Source organism: Mercenaria mercenaria, chromosome 9 (genome assembly GCF_021730395.1).
Source record: "Mercenaria mercenaria strain notata chromosome 9, MADL_Memer_1, whole genome shotgun sequence".
NCBI lineage: Eukaryota > Metazoa > Mollusca > Bivalvia > Venerida > Veneridae > Mercenaria > Mercenaria mercenaria.
In genome coordinates, this window is record NC_069369.1 from 24201847 (window position 1) to 24219441 (window position 17595).

Below are 17595 nucleotides of genomic sequence, written 5' to 3' on the forward strand. Positions count from 1 at the left end.
TTCTTCTAATTAATTTTAGTATCACTGACGTCAATTGTGTGGTATGTTGTTTACAAAACGATCTTTGAAAAGAATATCCCGCACATAAATTTACAAGCATGATGCTAAGGAATTGTGCCAGTCTGCAAAAGTTGTTACCATGTTTCACAATAAAAATTGGTAATTTGCTAAAATGTAAACCTGTATATCGGTGTATCTAATTTTCCTGGATACCTTAAAATCCCAGTATATGAGCCGCGCCATGAGAAAACCAACATAGTGTGTTTGCGACCAGCATGGATCCAGACCAGTCTACGCATCCGTGCAGTCTGGTCAGGATCCATGCTGTTTGCTAACGGTTTCTCATTGCAATAGCTTCGGAGCGAAAACTGATCCAACCAGACTGCGGGATGCACGTTGGCTGGTCCATGCTGGTCGCAAGCCATTATGTTGGTTTTCTAGCACGGGTCATATTTCTTTTCAAGATCGTATTGTAAAAAGCGTTTACCAAAGCCAAATCTTGCATAGTATAGATAAAAAAAGCTTTGCCACAACATAACACACGCAGAACTCGGGGTCAGCTACTTAATCCGAACTTACATTTTACACACTCCTTTGACTTTGTAGATTTATGTTAAAATTTTGTCACGTTAAAAATATTTAAGTAAATGTGTAAAATTTACAGGTTAAAGGATTTCTAAAAGTAAAAGTGGTTCTCTGAACACGTACATGCTACAGTAGTACGGAAAATATTTGAAAAGAGGTAGTTAAGGGCTTTCGAAATTCATGCAGAAATGAGAAATGGGCGGATTTTACAGAAATTGTTGGTGCCGGGGTTGATTAAATATTTATTCCAAAATTGATAAAAATAATCATGAACACCTGTAATATTCAGTAGTTTGTGGATAAGGATGTAGTGCCATGAATGTAATAAGAAAACAGAAATATTCGTGTATGTACAAACGATGAAATTTCGCTGCTGACGGCACATTCGTGCAAAATTTAATTACAGTCTGGCCCAATACACAAAGAAAATTTTTAATTTTAAGGTAAAAGTCTAAAACTTAACGAATACAGGCCCGTATTTTTCATATAATTACACAACTATTCATATTTTAAGGGTCCACAAAACAAATTGTCAGAAAGAAGTCATCAAGATTCATGGCATTGTCAAAATCTTTTATCATTTACCAGAGTATCAGCCAGATGTAATTTTATACAATAAGTTCAGAAAATTTTTTAAAAAATTTTAGATTTAAATAACGAAACTTATCCTCGATATGAATTAAAAGAGCTATGTATACAATTTCCAAATATGTATACATCTATATATTTATCTTATAAAGTTAGCAATTTGTTGCGCAGTCATTAACATTACTGGTACTGATGATAAAACCCGGGCAGATGATAAAGTCGGAACACCTTGGAAATATTCGATTGCAATCGGTTATTTATAAAATTGAACACACCATCTAATAGTTTCCACTTACAACAAACCAATGGTTTTAACAAAACAAAAATTTGGTAAATATTCTTTATAAATAAATGACTTTGAAAATTTGTATAAAAAATATTTATCCAAAAAATTACTGGGAAGAGGGGGTGTTTTTTTTTTTTGGCATGCTCCTGTCGAAACATGAAGGCCTGACTTTGTTAACTTTCATTACTGATAGAATGACTGTTGCAGCTTTTGGGGAAAGTTCAATTTAATAATACCAAAGGAAATTTGTTAAATGACAAAGGATTCCGAATTTATACAGTCAACGTTCATAAAGTCCTTTTACTTACCCTTTCAGGCCTCAATTGTGTGAGTTGCCTTTCTTTAAAAATTTTAAATTTTAATTATTTTAAAGTTTTCAGCAAAGGTTTAACTTTATTTTGTACGGGCCATGAATTTCAATTTGCAGAAATAAAAAAGTTTCAGGTAAAAAACCTGTTTTTCTGTTTCGGTTTAAACATCCCAGTAAACGTATGTCAAAACATTTCTTTTGAAGACCTCAAATAAATAAAATTACAGTCCCATGATGTCAATACACAAACACTACGGTTGTCACACCTTACGAAATTGACGGAAGTAGATGAAATTATTTGAATATTTATTGATATAATATTGATGTATTATTACCGAAATTTTGACTTAAGGACCGACTCAGACATATATATGCCCGAGGGATACACATGTGTACGGAAGTGGTCGAAATCTTAAGTGCGTTATTTCTATATGTTTATGTAAAGATATTTACGAAACGACCAAGCAAAAAAAAAAAACAAAAAAAAAAAAAAAAATCCTACAGTTTAGTCACCAAAATACGCACTCTAACAGGAAAGTGAAAATTATTTTTTGTGTATTTCTCACGTCGTAAGAGGGAAAGGAAAAGCCGCAAACATTGTACACTAACAGAAAGCAAAATATATTTCAATGTGTGATGTTCTTATAAAAACCGTCTTTAGTGAATGAAAATATTATGTTTTCTAAAAACATTTAGCCACATTTCTAAATACTATGATATATGCTCATTTACATTTTCCACAATTTTCAGCTCTTGTCCCCATGTATATGATAAAAAATTATTCACTGAAAACATGACAAGAATGTCGCGTGAAAATTTGTTTTTTCACACGCCCGTCGTTGTGTTCGTTTGCCGGCACACATTTTATTTTAATGCCAATATAAAAGTTTACAAAACAATTTCATCCACGGACATACTTATGTACCTTTCTCATGGTCAGAGACCACCAATTCCACAAAGTACAGTGAAACTTACTGGGAATGAAATTTAATGTTATTACCTGGGAATCGGTAAACGTCTGTGGTTCTATTGGGCAGTAAATTTAAACATAAAAAAAGAAGTGATGTTTTTTTTCAAAATTGAGAAATTTTTTTACTGAATTACATAATTTCATTTATACATTTGACAAAATTTGCTACATTTTATGTGTATTTGAAAAAAAGTTTTTTACAAACGATATCTCCCGCCATGTCACGTGAAATAGGGGTTCCATCTCATTCACACGAAAATTTTAATTAAATATCACTATTCATATTTTTCGTCGATATTTTGGGTAAAACTAAGATAGCTGTTGAAAAACATGTAATTAGATTTTTACTGTTTCGACTTGTGGAAGGCCATACACGCTATAATGGGGTTATTATGTAAGTATATGGGAAAACAGCTGGTGGTCTCTAACCTATTCTTATCGCTTATCATGTTGCTTTAAAGCTTCATTGACATTTTTTTTCTTAAAATCAAAACAACTCTTAACTGTGAATTTTTCCCTTTATAGACTTTCATTTTATTAAAACTTTATTCATCAAAGAAAATCACATTTCTTATATAATTTTTACGTGACAAATTATATAGCTATAGCTATAAATTATAAACTAACTTTGAAAAAAAATCACGAGACATTTGGTTCTGATGATAACTTTAAAAATGAATAAAAACATATGGTAATCTGTTTTCAGAAACTTTTTGTACAAAATTATTAGGTGTAGCAACGTATATGTAAATTTGAGACAAATTAAAAATTTAAGTGCTTTCCCGAAAGATAGGAAACACTCGTTTGTCCTCAGCAAAAAGGTGTTTGAGATTTGATTTGGTACGTGTTACTGCGATTGTTTCGGGGCCATAGTGGAAAATTAGCATGATTGTATTTTAGAATTTTTACAAAATGACAATGGCTTTAACAACAAAAAATCGACAAAATTGTTCCACAGACGTTTTAAATATTAAGTCTTTCTGAAAATATTAAGACCATATTTTTTGTGTATCAAGGTTTCAGTAACTCACGTCATCAATCAAGTTGTTTCCCCTTTAAATCATCCTCCCGGGGCCCGTAGGTTTTTGTCCCGGGCAGAAGGTTTACTTCTCCCTTTTCCCACTGAAAATTAAAAAATTATGATTTAGTTGAAAAGTTATGGTAATTACTTTTTTTGAACTATCCATTAATTATTTTTTTTTGGTAATTTTAAAATTTTCTTTTTAAGCTCGTTTGATGATATCAAATATAAATTCTTTATTTACTATTCATTTTTACAAACACTTTGTTTTTAAAAGTATTTATTAATATTCATGTTCATAAATCACAACATACAATAAAATTTTCAAACAAAATAAAGTAAAGGAATTTTAAAAAAAAGCTTTCATCGAAACTTTTAATTAATTTATTTCCTTTTAATTTTAAAAATTTAATTTTTTAAAATTTTCATTTCGAAATTGTAAATAATAAAAACACACAAAGCAAAGATTTTTTTAAAGGAAAAAAAAAATGTTTGAAAAAAAAAATATGTGAATAAAGGTACATGCAAACCCCAAATACAGGATAATAGCAATTTATAGAAAAAAAAACTACTTTAAACTGACCTTTTGTATTTATTTTTATATTCATGAAGTTTATTAATTTTTAGATAATTGTTTTTTGAAACAAATAACAGAAAGGGCTAATTGGCCGTTTCAAAAAAAAAAATTCTAGTTTTTTTGAGTTGAAAAAAACAACAATTCAAAAAAATCTAGTAAACCTCCCCAGGTAATTAAAAGAAAAAAGTTATGGCGTATACCCCAGGGTTTAAAATCCCCCTTAATTTTTTCAAAAAATAGAAAAAAAAAAAATGTTCTGTGTACGAAAAACTCGCTTTTTTGTTACCTCCAACTTAAAGGTAATTTTTTTTTCTTTTCCCTTTGGGGAGGGGGAGGGAAACGGGCTGACAACAGGGCCAGGAAACATCCCGGGCATACCCATGGGTCTGGGAACCGTCCCTGGCATGTTAAAAGGCATTGCACCTTGCTGACCTTGCTGACTGCCTCCAGCTTTAAATAATGAGAGAAAATAGTTGTTTGGTAATTTGTTTAATCGTTACTGCGGTCCGATAGCTAACTTAATGGTGTTTTTTTTTCTTAAGGCCATACCAAATAGACAACATCTATGTGAAAATAACATTCACTTATAGATGAATGATTTCGTCACCAAGAGGACGGTCTGCATATTAACTCATATTGATAAAGAAGGAAAACAAAATATTTTTTATATACAAGAGCAACTGAATTTTACATACGTAACAAAAGATTTAATAAATATCAATTCATAATGAACATATATATACAATGACGATATGGTGATGTTAGTTCAATCGAATTTTTCAGAAATAAACTAACCACCCTTTTTGACTGCTATTTGCAGTGCCTGTAGCACATCTTAATTAAAGGCAACATTTTACAACAGATTGAATATTGTCCGGCAGTGAAATAAAAAAAAAAACTTTCTTTACTCTAAATATTTTGTTAATAATCAAATTAAAAGAGAAATAGTCTTTTTTTTAAATATTCTGCAGAATAATGTCTTTACTTATACTGAATTTTCAATTTAAGTGCTGTAACTTTAAAATATATCTCGAAACATGATAACTTAAACGTTCACGGGCTATTTTCAAGATTTTAATGAACTAGCTTTTAACACTTTTATATAACAGTTAATATTTAGTTTGTAATATCGAAATAAACATTATTTTATCTTAAGATCGTTTTTATCAAGTTTCAGCATAACCTTTTTTTAAAAAAAAGTGCACATATATAATAAGTTAGTATCTATAAGCATGATTTGTACAAGCAATTCAGTTATAAGTAGAAATACGCAATCTCATACGCTAAAAATGACGATTTCATCCTGACAACAAATTATTAATATTTGATGATTGCGTATTGCTACCTAAAACATTCGTATTAGCACTGTTCGAATTAAGCGTGTTTGTAAAGCCATTATTAGCACTGGCAGTGTTTGAATTAAGCATGTTTGGTAATCCATTATTAACATTACCAGAGTTAGTACTAAGCGTGTTTCTTAAACCAGTATTAGCACTACCAGTGTTTGTATTAAGCATATTTGTAAAAGCAGAGTTCGATTTAACATTATTCGCATTTGCAAAGTTTGTGTTGCTACTGATAGGGTTCGGAGCAGCACTGTTTCTTCCTGTATTCATGGCATTCGGGTCTTTAAGAACCGTGCCGCCTTGGTTAGGCACGATGCCACTAAATGGTTCAATGTTAGTGTTAATAGGCATTCCATTATTATTTAAAGCAAAGCTATTCGTGTGGGCTTGTCGTGCATTATTCATTGTCCTCAAAGCGTTCGTGTTACTGTTTATAGATTGCATATTTGAAGGCATCATTTGTCCCTGAAGCGTGTTTGAAGCGAATCTGGTGTTCCCAGACTGTGGTCGCAAAGCACTACCTCCAAAGTTGGTTTGCATTCCTTGCATCTGACCCGCATTCTGAGGCATCAACCCACCCTGAGTTAATCCTTGGGTCTGCGCAAATTGACCCATACCAATAATAGCTGGATTAGCAGAAATTGTAGTAGAGCCGAACCCTCCGGGTAGGGCTATACCATTTGTTACAGGCAGCATGGTCTGAGTAGGCTGAGGGAACACAAAACTATTGCCTGTTGTTTGAGCCAGTCCAGTACCCCCTTGTGTCATTCCACCTGTCTGCGAAAGACCAATCGCACTTCCGGTAGTTCCGACCACATTTCCGCTTGCGTCAAAGATCAGGTTGCTCATTTCTGGTGGACAAATAACGTTATATCAGTATCTCCGATCGTTGAGTAATGACCTTCATATCTGACAAGGAACTACCAAAGAGCTTTCAAAGAAGTTTCATTTAGAAAGAAAATTATGTACCCTATTTCAGCTTAAGATAGTTGATGTTTAACCATACACCAGTGAGCCTTTTGTTGGAAACCATGATTTGATATACGTGTCAAACATTTACCGAACAAATGTAAATGGCGGTATATGTTAAAGGTCATGGTTTTACCTTAGAGATTCTAGTTTCGTGTAAGTGTTTTTTTTTTGTAAGGTTTAGTAAATTAAAAAATAAAGACTGTAACTTCTTATGAAATAACTATTTTGTCCATAGCTTACAAAGGTGAAACGCCTTTTATGCGCACATTACCTTACGTAAGAAGGCAAAGATTACACGAAATGTTTTTATGGCGTAAATGATGGTATATTTTCATATCTTAGCCAGATTTCGATGTACACCATAATCATCATGTCTAAGTTTCATCTCGAATATTACCTATATCTTTCATATTTGTTACTAAAAACATCTTCAGCAGCGATAAAGTTCTATATTTTGGTACATTTAATTGCGATTTTTACAGGTGACTCAAAGATAGAAAATAGATAACTCACCCATTCCTGGCATGAACATTGATCCCATTGGGCCTGGTCCCATCATCGGCCCCGTGGTCATCTGGAAAGGATTTGGAGCAAAAGCATTCATCATTGGATCAGGGAACATACCAAACCCTGGCTGACTGGTGAAGGGACTTCCAAACTGGGCGCCAAAGGGAGTTGCAAATGGCATTTGTTGTCCGAACGGTGACATCTGCTGGCCAAACTGACCTTGACCGAATTGTGTCTGCTGCATTCCAAATCGTGGCATATTTTGGGGAGTAAGCTGGTTCTGGAAAAGATTGGCCTGGCTGTTGGCATCGAATCCAAGTTGGTTAAGGTTGTTTCCTAATCGACCCATTCTTGTAGGATCCTGGAAGGTTGCTCCACCGGCATTAACCATTCCATTTTGTTGCATACCGTTCTGCATCATACCGTTCTGCATCATTCCATTTTGTTGCATTCCATTTTGCATCATACCGTTCTGCATCATATTATTGCCCTGCATCATACCATTCTGGGACATACCATTCTGCATCATACCATTCTGGGACATACCGTTCTGCATCATTCCATTTTGCATACCATTTCCCATCATATTGTTCTGCATACCATTTTGCATCATACCGTTCTGCATACCGTTCTGCATCATGCCATTTTGCATACCGTTTTGCATACCATTTTGCATGCCATTTTGCATCATACCGCTCTGCATACCGTTCTGCATCATACCATTTTGTCCGGGCATTGCCATACCGTTGGGATTCATCATGCCGGTCTGTCCATTCATCATCTGATTTTGGCCAAGTCCATTTTGTCCGTTCATACCCTGGTTCTGATTTAATCCCGTGTTTTGTAATCCATTCTGTTGTAACCCACCACCAGGTGTACCAAGTGCGGTAGGATTTGCGCTGACAAGTCCTGGAGTTTGATTCGTTGCGCCGGTTGCGGCGGGTGCTCCGCCTGCACCACCGCCGCCGCTACCAAAGAGACCGAAATTGAAGTCGCTGCCCGAGTTCTGGGCGAAAGAATAGTGTACTGCCACACTGAGGCACACAAAACATAATGCCAGCCGCATGATTCCTAAAAAACAAAACGTTTATAATCTATGAATAAATACTAGGTAGTCTTACAGGAATATAAGAAAGTTGCATACATTAATATACAATTATTTGAAGAATATGCAAGACATTAACTCTCTTGTCATTGTGTTTGTCCGTATGTCAATAAGTTTATACTTTTATAGAGACAGAAATATTTGCTAAATATTTTCTAAAAATGTTTTGATCCATTTTTTGCATATTTTTCAGTTCATCTAAAAATCATTTATTAGGTTCGAAACTTTACAAAAAAAAAAAAAAAAAAAAAAAAAAAAAAAAAAAAAAAAAACAACGAATCTATGACAAGAATGTAATTTTCATAAACATAACATTCATAAAATAAATTCTATTGCCACCGATTTTTTCAGGATATTTTAAAACGTAAAATTAGCGAAAGCTGTATCAAAATTAACAGTAAAATCTAACTGTAGAAATTTTCTTTACTATCACGTACACTTCAGTCTTAAATTTTCAAATAGTATTCTAATCAAAATATGTTTGATAAAGGAATCACTGCTGATGAAATGAAATTTCTTAATTACATAAGTATATTTCACAAGATATTTAGTAAATATTAAGCAAAAATAACCGAATTCTAAACATAATACATAATTTTCACATGCACTGCAGTCTTAAAATTTTAAATATTACTCTAATTAAAATACTTTGATTAAGGAATCACTGCTAGCTGAATGAAATTTCTGAATTATACTGTTATACTACACAAGATATTATTTAACTATAAGCATGAACATATCTTACCTTGTATCCAAAAGTTTAAAAGTGAGAGAGAATGTCTCAAATCCGAGTAATTTATTTAAAATTTTCCTCTGGGCACTCAGTTCACATGTAATTCAATCAATGAATTTCATCGACCAGTTGTCAAGTTTTTATTCATTTTCACCAATACGTGATCAGCACAATGCGGAAGTAGTTAATATTTTTTTCCATTTCCGTTACCATGATGACAAACCAATGGGAACTGAATAATGACGTAGACAGTTGAGAAAAATCATAAAGATGAACGTATACACCTGCTTAAATTGCATAACATGCGAGGTTGACAATTTCCGATGAGAAATTTTGATTTGGTCTTTTTTTAACGAAGGTGCATCCTACATTTGCATATAATGTATATATGATGTAAAATTATTTGATATCTTGTATGTTTAAAATGTCGTGTTGCAAGTATCTATAGTTTATATCAACTGATATATTATAAAAAGAACAAGAAAGCACAGAATGTGTTCTCGTATGATCGAAGTTATTTCTTGAAGTTTTACTCTTTCATAAAGCAGTAACAGTAAAACAGGTGATGAGCTTCCTTGGCTAACACAAGAACTTGTAAATAAAACAGACAGATTGTTACTTAAATTTATAGGTCATGACTTTTTTCTTATATCGAAGCGGTAAAGAAGCCGATATATTGTTTGTTTCCGACTCAATGCAGTCAAGTAATTAAGGATTTTTTCTGTATAATTGGCCATCTTAATTTTGGACAGACATAATTGCTTTACAAAATGTCTGACTGCTTCTGAAAGTCAACTTGGCTATCAAGTAAAAAATGAGAGTTTGAAGATAATGACAATAAATATGTTTTGGCGATTGCAATATGGGTTAATTGAGCATCTATAACTGAAACAGTAAAGGAGCTGGTTTGCCTCCTGACTCACACAGCAAATCAGTGTGATAAGTCACTGAACAAAAATGTAAACATATCAGCACAGTGTTTGTATTACATAGATTTTCTCATGACGGTTAAATTTTCATGACTTTGACTGACAAATGAAGCATGAATTTCGAACGTTTTGACAGTCCCAGTTTAACTGATGATTATTTATGAGCATTAGAATTGATTTGAACGTCAACACAGCCCACATCATATGTGTATGCATAATATGTCATCACAATTGTTATGAAATAAAGATGAGTTTGGTCGACTTTTTTCATTCAAATCACTGTATAACGATTTTGCCCAACAAATTACTTATGACTACACTATACATTTAAAATGTCTATGGCCTATATTTTCTTGAATACTTTTATCAGTGCTAAATAAAAATCAAAAGAAAATGGCATCTATGTTTAGTGCAAGAAAAAAATATGTTTTCTCAAACAAATACACTGTAAAATCAGCTTAAAAATAAAAGTCTGGTGTAAAACCGAGGTTTCCATAGTGAATTCTACATCATACCTATTATAAAGTCTCAAGCATTGATCTGCCATGTTGTATCTGCGAGATTTTGTAACAGAATGATGGACAATTCTACATTCAGAGAAAAATAATAGATACGCCAAAATAAGACTACCTGTATCGGGCTGTGAAAAAAAAGCATTTTAAGCCCCATTAAAGCTTTTTAGAAAGTATATTTAATAGCTTGTTAACGTACTATTGTCCACTTTGTTAGGCAAATATGATTGAATCTGAACTCCATGTGAATGTCTAAACTAAAAATAAAAGTGAAAATGTTATGAATTTAAGTGCATATTGTCAGCTTGAGAATACAGTCAAGCGAGGCGGAGCCGGGGCTGACAGTATTTCTCCGAATGTTGACGTACTAGCATAAACACATTCTTTACTGAAGTTACAGAACTTTCAGATACGATAAGCAATGTGATAGATATGTTTATACCGAGAATTTTTAATGCACTGAGAATCTTTTTTCAGAAAAATCAGCTAGTTTACATTTAGCGTTAAATTATGGTGGTAAATAGCATGCACATCGTGAATTGCTCCGTAAAAAAATGTCTCTTTTCTAAGGTCCGGTAGAAATAAAGAAAGAATGAGTGATTGAGCATCGTATATTTACTGAATTAGTGTTTTACACTGGAAATAAAAATTTAATTGCCTTCAATTCAAATGTGATGCCTATATTCTGAAATATAAAGTGAGTTGAAAACTTATCATAGTTAATACTTATCCATAATAGATTTCATGCAAATCTTGAATTTTAAGAATTTCAAAACCATAATTATTTAAGCATTTTAATTTTCTTATATTAAATAAAAAAAGGAGAAAAACGGAGACTTCTGTCCGATTTCAAATACTTGGCCTAACGCGTATCTATGCAGCTGATATAGATGTTACGACAATTAAAAAATAATAAATTTAATTTTAAAAATACCTCAGCCGAGGTTACAAAATATGTATCATTTATACATTGAAATGCATTTTAACAAAGTAATTGTTGGTCAAAATCGTCAATAAAAATATCCTACGAAGTTTTGCCAAAATCATGTTGGTTGTGAATATCAGAGTCATAGACCGACTAATTAAAAATTATATTACAACAGTCGTTGAAATCAATTTCCTCGATCAATCGCCGAATTTGAACGGATTTGCGCATGCGCAGCACATCTAATGGACAATCTGAAAAACTCTGGCGGGGTTATTGATGGCACTTAATGTGTCATTGCTGGTAGCAAGCAACATATATCAGGGCAATATGGTTACGTGCAATTGCCCGACGACATCGGCGCAAGGATCACTATCAGCACCGGAAATACCAATGCTACTTTTACACATACCTGTTGAGGACTTGGGAAAGATACTGTAGGGGCCAAACTCAAATGAAGCCTCTGGTCCTAAAGCTTCTCAAAGAACTTTACCAAGACACAGTCACAGTCATGACAAAGACATTCCAAATACCTGTTGAAGTTGGTCGTCTAAAAAATCGTTCCACCAGTCTGCAAGAAAGGTCTCAATTTTAATGTATGTATCTCTATCATGCATTGTCTCAAAATTATGGAAGAAATTCTAGTCTATATGTCTAATTTTGACAAGTCAACAACGTTGAGAATGGCCAACAAACTGGGGCGTCATGACTTCAGCAAAGCTTTCCACAAAAAAATGACTACCACAAACTGTTATATAAACACGGTACCCTTCTAGAAGTCATTACTCATGGACTGGGATCAAAGATTGATCTTCCTGTATTTGCTGAGTTTCCACAAGACGCCATCACTGGCTATGTTTCTTCCTAGTTTATTTAAATGACCTTACTAACTTCATCAGAATTAAAGACAGACAATTCGCAGATGGCATTTTTGTCTTTTTTGTCTATTTGAGGGTGTTAAAGTCTTTTCTAGATGCATAAACCCCACCGAAATAATCTTCATTCCCTAGAATTCTGAGAATATGAATGGTCGATGGAGTTCAATCTGGATTACTTTAAAGAAACAGTCATGAATTAAGAAATGATTTAAACATATCGAAACAATACGAAGAGGTTACACCCCTACAGAATACTTTCACGGGGGCGTCGCCCGTGTGAATTATACATGCGGCGTATAAACGATTCGTATTTTTTGATAAAAGTTCAAACATGGTTCTGCTGTAAATCCTGTCTTTTATGTAAATAAGAAGATGAAATAGGGAAGCATTATGGTCGTGTATGGCGCCAAACACAGTAGGTCGATTAGACCAGTGTTATATACGGGAAGAAACATATCCCGCGGAATTACTTATGAGTGCGTGGCTTTCTACTGAGTTTTTCTACGCGACTGATAACGATAACGTGGATGTGAATTAAGTGTAACACGAGTCTCTTAAATACCATTTTGATTCTGAAACGTCTTTCATAAGGAAATGTAGAAGCAATCTTTCTCGGCGCCATAACTCGGGAAAGAACAGAAGCTGTGTGTTCCATGATTAAAACTGTAACGCCAAAATAAGCAACAGAACGGTTCAAGAAACGGCATTTAACAAATGCAAATATCCGCTAACGGCTTAGGCACTGCTAGATCATCTTGATCCCACACATATTCTGCAACCGATTTCTTGTGCGTATTTCTTTTCTTACTCTGTATGTTTTTTCCCTTGCGCACCGTTATATCATGGTCAAAGATGACAGTATAACGTACAACGTAGATGTAGATCAAAATCAAAACCTAGTGCAAAGATCAGCAGATCGATACGTCTAGGTCTGTAACATTAATTTTCACACAAGCAATGTCACTGGCATGCTTAAACATCTGACTTAAAATCCCTTGAACAACACCATATTATCAAAATTTCACTCATTATATTCTATAAAATAAAGTATACTTATGGATGACACATTAAGCAAAAAAATGTATAAATGTTTTATAGCTCTTTGCATTAAGTAAGCATGATTCTAACGTAAAGGTAAAGGTAAAGGTAAATTTTATTTACCGTCGCTTTGTGAAACAATTAACATAAGCTCTGTCCCAGATAGCAGACATGCGTTGGCCCAACGTTGGGCCAACGGCAGACTCTTCGTTGGCCCAACGAAGATTTCCGACGTTGGCCCAACGCCATTTTGCTAACTGGCGCAACGTTGGCCCAACGGTTGGTACACCGTTGGCCCAACGACTGGTATCCTACACTCATCGTTGGCCCTCCATTGGGCCAACAACTGATATCCTGCACTCCTCGTTGGCCCTCCATTGGGCCAACAGCATTTATTCGTCTATCGTGGTTGGTCAAACGTTGGCCCAACGCCATTTTGCTAATTGACGCCACGTTGGCCCAACGGTTGGTATACCGTTGGCCCAACGACTGGTATCCTACACTCATCGTTGGCCCTCCATTGGGCCAACAACTGATATCCTACACTCATCGTTGGTCCTCCATTGGGCCAACAGCATTTTTTGTCTATCACGGTGGGTCCAACGTTGGCCCAACTCTGTTTCTTTGTTGGCCAAAGATGGATGCCAACGCTATGCCAACGATTACGAAATTGAAAAAAGACTTAAACTAGCATTGTTTAATACATGTTTTATTTTCAAATAGTTGTGATTTTGTTAACATTTAACAAAAAGAAATCTAACATTTATTTGAAGTTTGTTTGCAATTTTCCTGAAGAAATATAACAGAATATTTCATCACTACAACATGTAAACTATTGATTCCAGTCTTTTATAAATCTAAATATATTTCTTATTTCAGTCACTAATTAAATCCTACTAAAGTGAATAACTGTCTACATTAACTCATTATATATCCAAGTTCTGTTTGTTTGTTTTCTTTTCTCACTGAAGTTGCTGCTTTTTATATTTTTATTTTTTCCTGTGCACCACAGTGCTAGGCACTCCATTATTACTCCCTTGAACAGCACCCTTTAAAAAACAAAAATCATAATGTTGATTAAACCATCTACGTCAAATTGATAACAATAACTAAAGAAATGCACATAAACCTCGACGTAGAGCTTTTGAGCAACCCTATTTTAAGAACAGTTAATGGCGAATTTATAATGTTCAAGATAAGTCGGGTAATAGCTTTACGTAGGAATGCGGGCCAGATCGGCGAAAATCCAAGACGGTCCAGACCCCTTACCAAACATAACTAATGTTGTTTGTATTCATGCTCGATTTCGATACTATTATTGAGTCTAAAAAGAGATAGCTCACTTTTAAACTGTATGTAACCCATAGAAGCTTATCAAAGTTGTGCTCTTTTTTGACTGATTTAGAGATATTTAAAAAAAGAAAAACACTGCAGATTAGACTCTTCCTCGCGTTTATGTATTACTAAGACAGATCAGTGGCAGATCTATGTCAGTATTTTCTTTCTATTTGGGTTCATTAATAGCCTTTTTGTAGTATTCATTCATTGGGTTAATTATTCAAATATCATATCGCGTAGCTGCTTGGAAATTTAGTGCATTGAATATTCCATAACAAAGCGAGCGTTTATTGATTTGTCAACAAATATGTCTGCCAAATTTGAAATATTTCCTCATTGTTTTCAAGAAATTTCTTAAGTTTGTGATAATAAGCAATGTCAAAGAAGGTATCACACAAGAACATGTATATTTATTCTTCGAATTCACATTATCTACTGCAAAACTTACAGCATGTGCATGATTATACTGTCGGTAACGCTTCCAGTGCATTAGATAGCAAGTTGCAACAGGAATGGACATGTTTCTAAAAGTTGGCCGCGGTATCCCAAGATGTCGGACATTGTTATTAACCTTCACTACTAATTGCATGCTGCTTAAATTTATCTAAAAATTATCTGGTAAGGGTTTAATAATGAAAATATTGTTAAGTGTGCCAAAGTATTTAAACACTGCTAAAAGTCACATGATAATTTGTTATGAATTGCAGAAGTTTGTTTCAAGATATTAGTTTATTTCCCAGAGTTGTTGTTCCTTATACTGTTATTCAGGCAGGGTTTTTTCCTTAAGAAACTGAGACAAATACAGTGATTTTTTTACCTGTGCTTCTTAGACACATTATTATTTCGTGGACCCACGTTTTCAAATAATGTGCATCCATGGGACATGTTAAATTTACTACAAAAAAGTCTGTATGATGATGTTTGTTTTCTTGATTTTCTACTGAGAATCGTCATATTTGCCATAGACTTTTTTAGCCTCACACCAGATAATAATTTTATAACGTCGCTTCTGGTTAGTTCTCGATATCATGCAGTTCTAACCAATCTTATTCTTAGCAGCTCGTAATTTATTACTGCGGTAAATCACTATACGGTGTACATGTAAACAAATATCACAATAACAAAATACCTCAGCGTCGAAGAAAAAGCCAAAAATAGAGACAAAACAACAAACGCTGTCAGGTTTTATTCAGTACCAATAAGATTAAGAATGCATAACCTAGCACATCAGACTTGATGCATGAGTTTACTTGGAAGTAACCTGGTGTTACATAATTATGTATATTAAAAAGGATTACAAAGTGCATTAATATTGAAATCTGTCTTAGGCACATTAAACTGAGTAAAGCTCGGGATAAGCTATTGAGAGCACTTGTCTGTCTTCATCGATGTGTCCGGACTCATTGATTTGTAGCCCAGATGGTCCTTGGACTCGTATATCGAAATTTTTAAAAGAAATCAGTGCCAATAATAGGTATCTTCTCCTAGAAAAATTCTCCAAATGAAAAATAAGTCCCCAAATGAATTTTCCCCTTCTAAAGGCTCAACAACCATTATAAAAGAAGATGGCCGTATTGCTTCATTACTGAACGTTTGCCATTAATTATTATAAAAGAAGAAGAAAAGTTATGTGTTAAAAATATTTAATGCTGTAATTCCGCTATATAATTTACGTTGTTTTGTTCTAAACTGTCGAATATTGGCTATTTTTGTGGATGATGTGTCCGTGTACCCATACAATCTGTCAATGAGCCCGCTTCGCCTTTTTGTACAGATTTATAATGGCTAGTATCAGGAGTTAATGTCATATTTTATGAGGCACATGTAGGATTGCTGTATTATGGTGTAAACAACTACAGTATGTCTCATAACTTATCTAATGTTAAAAATACAAAAGCAATATATCTAGTTTCTATGTTAAACCTCATTCATCAATTCCATCGCCAACAGGTAATAGGTAATATACAAGAATGCTATAAAACATTTCATTATTTTCATGCAAATAATAAACAACACTTTTAGTGGATTTTAGGAATTGCACTGGTATTAATAAAGAAGATGGCTGTTTAACCTTTAGCCTGCTGGCGGCAAGTGATTCTGCCTTTGTGACCAGTGCAGACACAACTGTGCAGGCTGCATGATCATGGTCTGCACTGTTTACTATTCAGTCAGTAAAATTTCAGGGAACACCCCTTTGAATAACAAATAGTACTGCCCATTGAGTGATAGACCAGTTTTAGAAATTTAGCAGGGTAAAGGTTAAGGCATCATAAAGACAGATGAAGTTTATTGTAACTCTCAGTCACATTATAGCTTATTATAACAGTGTAACAGGTCAGGATGTTTCAGCAAGTGAAATGTTTTACAGGCTCCATTTATTTATTCTGTTTAGTCTTTCATTGTCATCTTAACAGTATATAGATTTAAAAACAGAATAAAGTGGCACATCGGTGTCGACATAATTTTTATTTTACTATATAGTATTATCAACAATTTGACTGTTAAATTTGTGGCAGTGTCCTGACCTGTGTGCCAAGATTATTAAAACAAAGTATATAACAATACTATTGCTTTATAGTAAATTAATGTATACTGGTATTCCAAAAACTATTAGTAGCTGCTTATGCTAAATAGCTTTTTAAGAAAAATACTGAAGGAATGTATAAAAAAAATGGTAATATTATTTAAGCAAAGAGCACTGCTTAATGTGATGATGATGATACTTAATACTTTCACAAGTACATTACATGACTGTGATTCTATTATGAGGTTTATGTGGCTGTCTGTAAATTCTTCAGTAGTTCATTTATCTTCATTGTTAATCAAGACTTCTTTCAGCTTTGTTAACAGTTTGTTAACTTAAAAACTGTTACTTTCAAAATTCTGAATTTTACTTTTCCTTTCATGTTGACAGTTAGAGAAAAGTTTAACACCTGTTTGTGAACTAGAGTTATAAAATACTTCTCACCCTTGAT

The 17595-nt window shown here is 33.7% G+C and overlaps 2 protein-coding genes across 11 annotated transcripts in view; one reads left to right on the top strand and one right to left on the bottom strand.

Annotated features, from left to right (window-relative positions):
• Positions 1–5109: 5109 nt before the first annotated feature.
• Positions 5110–9161, bottom strand: LOC123546726 (uncharacterized PPE family protein PPE12-like). 2 transcript variants are annotated; one of them, XM_053551036.1, is made up of 3 exons: positions 9013–9161; positions 7169–8233; positions 5111–6534 (listed from the first exon to the last, which is right to left on the bottom strand). In XM_053551036.1, the coding sequence occupies exons 2-3, from the start codon at positions 8226–8228 to the stop codon at positions 5636–5638; spliced, it is 1959 nt and encodes a 652-aa protein (XP_053407011.1). In that variant the 5' UTR covers positions 8229–8233; positions 9013–9161; the 3' UTR covers positions 5111–5635. The 2 variants fall into 2 exon arrangements, with proteins under 2 accessions (XP_053407012.1, XP_053407011.1); XM_053551037.1 differs by lacking the exon at positions 9013–9161 and having other exon boundaries at positions 5110–6534.
• Positions 9162–14899: 5738 nt separating this feature from the next.
• Positions 14900–17595, top strand: part of LOC123546728 (uncharacterized) — a 41535-nt gene continuing 38839 nt past the window's right edge. For 4 of the 9 annotated variants that reach the window (XM_053551043.1, XM_053551044.1, XM_053551045.1 and 1 more), the window contains exon 1: positions 14901–15007. In XM_053551043.1, coding sequence (XP_053407018.1) covers positions 14996–15007 — 12 coding nt within the window. In that variant the 5' untranslated portion in view covers positions 14901–14995. Of the gene's footprint in view, positions 15239–17595 lie in introns of all 9 variants that reach the window. The other 5 variants (XM_053551038.1, XM_053551039.1, XM_053551040.1 and 2 more) reach the window with 2 other exon arrangements.